This window comes from Fistularia commersonii, chromosome 31, assembly GCF_037954325.1.
Source record: "Fistularia commersonii isolate RoL2024-O1a breed Wild chromosome 31, RoL_Fcom_v1.0, whole genome shotgun sequence".
NCBI classification, from domain to species: Eukaryota; Metazoa; Chordata; class Actinopteri; order Syngnathiformes; family Fistulariidae; genus Fistularia; species Fistularia commersonii.
In genome coordinates, this window is record NC_141314.1 from 5,204,353 (window position 1) to 5,208,469 (window position 4,117).

Below are 4,117 nucleotides of genomic sequence, written 5' to 3' on the forward strand. Positions count from 1 at the left end.
TCCACCTTTAACAACCCACAGATGTGCTTTGCCCTCCAAGACTTAACACCAGGGTGGTAGCTGCTACAGGTAGGGATTGCAATGGGATGTGCCATTTTTCCAGTCTTGTTCATGGTAGCATTTGAGGTCATCCCCATTGAGCAAGACAAATGGTTGAGGGGATCCAACTACCACCTGATCAGAGGCTATCCTCATTGAGGAGCGCCATGGACGACATCACTAGCTTCCTCCGGAGAGCACCATGTACCGCCCCATTGCTGAAAAGGAAGAATGAGTTGATGGCTTGGGCAAGAATGAAGATCAAGCTCGCCAAGTCATGTAGCCTGTCACTCAGAAGGAGCATCAGAAACAACTCCACCACCTTTGTCATTGGGGAAGAGAAAACCCCCCTTCAGTCGGAACAACCCATCAAATTACCTCCCATTTGTGTGTGTGTGTGTGTGTGTGTGTGTGTGAGAGAGAGAGAGAAACCCCTGAGAGAATGAATTGCTATGTATTGTTATTTTGGAGGTAACCTCAAAGATGGTCTTGGTCGCTGCATCCTTGGATGCTTGAAGCTTGGTTGAAAAGCTTTACTGCTCTTGCAGCCAAGCAAGCAAAGCTTCTGATCTCACTGACCAGTCAACATCACAAAGGTTTTTGTTTTCCTCTCTATGTTTCATCTGGTAATGAAAATTCAACTTGCGTTCCCTGCATCTGCTGTCAAAAGGCTACCGGTATCTGCATATGAAGACACATATTGGAATGGAGATTACTTCAACAGAAATACTTCAGGGCATTTCCTCCCATCTGCAGGAGCCATGTCATATACTTGAAGTGAAAGTGAACGTTTTTCTGGTAGAAGGAGTGGCTGAAAAAATGGATATCTGGATGTCACTGCTCTGCTCCCCATCTCTCAGGATAAGCCACTCCCCCCTCCACAAATCAGGTTAGATATCCAGTGCGTTGTTTGGAGAGTCCTGACTGTTTCAAGCTGGTACATCTCCATCGCTAGCTCCCTCCCCAACAGAGGTGACATTCAATCTACATAAAGTCTTTTCACAATGCTGAGGGCAAGTAGTCTCCACCTTTGTCTGCTGTCTGAAATATATTGCACCCAAGCCTGATGTCTAATGTCTATCCCTACCCATGTTGAACCTTCACACTGTGAGCTCCACAGTGTCTTCGAGGGCTGTGCCCACCCAAGCACCATAGGCCAAGGCCTGGCAAACAGGAATTTCCCATCAATCACCATCTGACAGACCTGACTGCTGGATGGGAACAAGTCTCTATCATCCCGACAAGGGTTCCTTTTTGCCTTCTGTCATCATCCATCATCAGGCTTCTACAAATTATTCTCATTTTGGACCTTCACCTATGACCACTTTTACATGAGAAACCTACAAGAGGTTGATCCTCCTGACAACGTAGATCTGTAGATCATGCGGACAATGGGGTCAATCATCTGATGCTAAAAACTTCAAGTGATAAACAGATGACTTCTTTTGTATCAGTGTACTTACAGAAACATTGGACTGTAGAATTCTTCAACGGTCAACCTTCAGTGCAAACTCCTCCCTTCTGCAGGAGTCAAGTAAAAGCCCAAAAGTGAAAGGAAGACTGCCAGACAGACAAAGTGGCTGCAGCAGGACGGTTCTCTCCATCTCAGGCTGAACAACAAAGAGCTAAAACCAGGTGAGTCCAACCGCGAAGACTTTCTCCGTCTCTACATGAGCAAGAATACAAATGATGCCATAGGAATTTCCCGTCCTTCCGTCTTGGTTTTGATCCACAGCATAGGAACTGAGGTAAACTCCGGTCAAATTAGATTATTAGGATTTGCTCAAAGTTTACAAAAGCTAAGATGTAATGAGTAACAATGTAATTACAGTACATTCTTTTATCATTTTGAGTGGCTCTCACTTCAAGTGTAAGGGTTGAAGTCCTGTTCTAAACTGTATCTTTTACATCAGGCTTGTTGGACAACCAGTTTTCCTGCTGTTGCCATAAACAACATTCCTGAAAGAGCTGGCACCTTTTTTTTTAGCCCAGCGACAAGGAAGTACTTTATACCAGTTTACACTCAGATGTAGAATACAACTGGACACAGAGTAGGGGAAATGTCATACAATTTAAACGGCTGAATTTTACATTTTTAGTTTTCTAGACAGTGGATCCACTCAGTGATATCGAGTTCAGCTGCTAAAAAAATAAAAGAATGATTAGCACCTCAGCCACTCCAAAGCAGAGAAGGTGTTTGCATGGTGTAACTCTCGAATAGTTATTGGATCAAACTGATCAAACTGGGAAGGCTATGAGAATTATTTCATGGATTGACATTCTCAGAGAGTATATCCACAGTTAATAGATGCTCCTTTCTCAGTTTAGCTCTGAGGCTCAAAGCCTTTTAGGACCTCTCTACAGTCTACTTGACCAATGGACAACTGGCCGTTCCTCCTTTAGTCATTGAACAATTGACATTAAGCTTCACCAATCCCTCCTCAGCTTCATCTTTGACATTCTTATCCTCAGGGTCGGAATATGTCTACATCCAGGGTGCTGATGCATGAAGATCAGTATAAGTGCCCAATCTGTTTGGACGTCTTCACTGATCCAGTCACCACACCATGTGGACACAATTTCTGCAGAACATGCATCAATCAACTCTGGGACGGAAACAGCCCTCTACGCTGTCCTTTGTGCTACAAGCATTTCCACACAAAGCCTGAGTTTCAGGTCAACACTCTGATCCGTGAGATGGTCGCTGAGTTCAAACTACAGAAAGCCAGCAGCAGCAGCAGCTCAGAGAAACCAGTTGCCAAAGCAGGAGAAGTTTCTTGTGACATCTGTTCTGGAACCAAACTGAAGGCCCTGAAGTCCTGCCTGGTGTGTCTGGCTTCTTACTGTGAGACTCACCTGGAGCCTCATCTGACAGCTGCACCTCTGAAAAGACACCAGCTGGTCCACCCTGTGGAGAACCTGGAAGGAGGGATGTGTGAGAAGCACCATAAACCTCTAGAGCTCTTCTGCAAGACTTAAGCAGGACCGTCAGGGACAGCCAAAGTACCAGATGTGGGTGACAAAAAAGGGAAAAAGCCCTTTTCCAAAAACCAAAATAAAATCAGTGGCATCCATTACTCTTTTTTTAGTGCAACTGTGACTACACTTTGGGCGACTTGAGGTGAGAAGACTTCCATTCCAGCATCTGGTGTCAAAACAATACCATTATCCTCATATGAAGACACATAATGGAATGTAGGTTCCTTCAACAGAAAGGTTTCAGTGCAAACTCCTCCCTTCTGCAGGAACCATGTCATATACTTGAAGTGAAAGTGAAAATTTCTCTGGTAGAGGGAGTGGCTGAAAAATGACCAGTCTGTCTTAGCAGGACAGGAGTATTGATATTTGCATCTGAATATCACTGCTCTTCTCCCCATCCCTCAGGATAAGCCACAAGCCCTTCTGTGAATTTGGTTCAGACACGAAACCTTAGAGTACCTATTTACATTCAACGTGACCAACAGCCATCTTATCCTCGGGACATCTCTTAGGGCTAACAGTTGCTACATGCATATCTGCAAATGTAAATTATAGACCAGGGGTGTCAAACATACGTCCTTGCGGGCCGGAACTGTCTCGCAAGGGAGTTCGATCGGGCCCGCAGGATAATTAGAAAGTTAAAAAATGCATACTAGACAAGGATTTAATTTTTTTAGTTAAATGCAATTCAAGAATTTTCCACTAGGGGAACGCACTATTTTGGTCAGAGTAAAAGACAAGCCGCATCACTGAGACGGACCAATCAGCAGACATTATAAATGCGTCATCTGCTGCTTGTTACAACGTTGTTTCTACACCGTTCTCTACCTCCCCGCTAGTCCCTCATCAGCCAAAATGTCGTTATCAAAGCAGAGAAAAGTAGATAAAGAGTGTAGAATTTTCAATGAAAAATGGACTACGTCCTATTTATTTACAGAAACGCACGGGAAACCTTTGTGCTCGGTGTGTTTGCAACAAGTTTCAGTATTTAAGGAATATAATATTCAGCGCCACTACGAGACTCATCACAGCGAAAGGACAATTTGCAATACCTTGCAAGGAAATCTGAGAAGAGATAAGATCAAGAAATTGCTGCAGG

At 44.1% G+C, this 4,117-nt stretch overlaps 1 protein-coding gene across 1 annotated transcript; it reads left to right on the forward strand.

Annotated features, from left to right (window-relative positions):
* Nucleotides 1-1,393: 1,393 nt before the first annotated feature.
* Nucleotides 1,394-3,432, forward strand: LOC147215643 (E3 ubiquitin/ISG15 ligase TRIM25-like). The gene is made up of 2 exons (XM_086178803.1): nucleotides 1,394-1,674; nucleotides 2,512-3,432. The coding sequence occupies exon 2, from the start codon at nucleotides 2,521-2,523 to the stop codon at nucleotides 3,016-3,018; it is 498 nt and encodes a 165-aa protein (XP_086034929.1). The 5' UTR covers nucleotides 1,394-1,674; nucleotides 2,512-2,520; the 3' UTR covers nucleotides 3,019-3,432.
* Nucleotides 3,433-4,117: the final 685 nt, after the last annotated feature.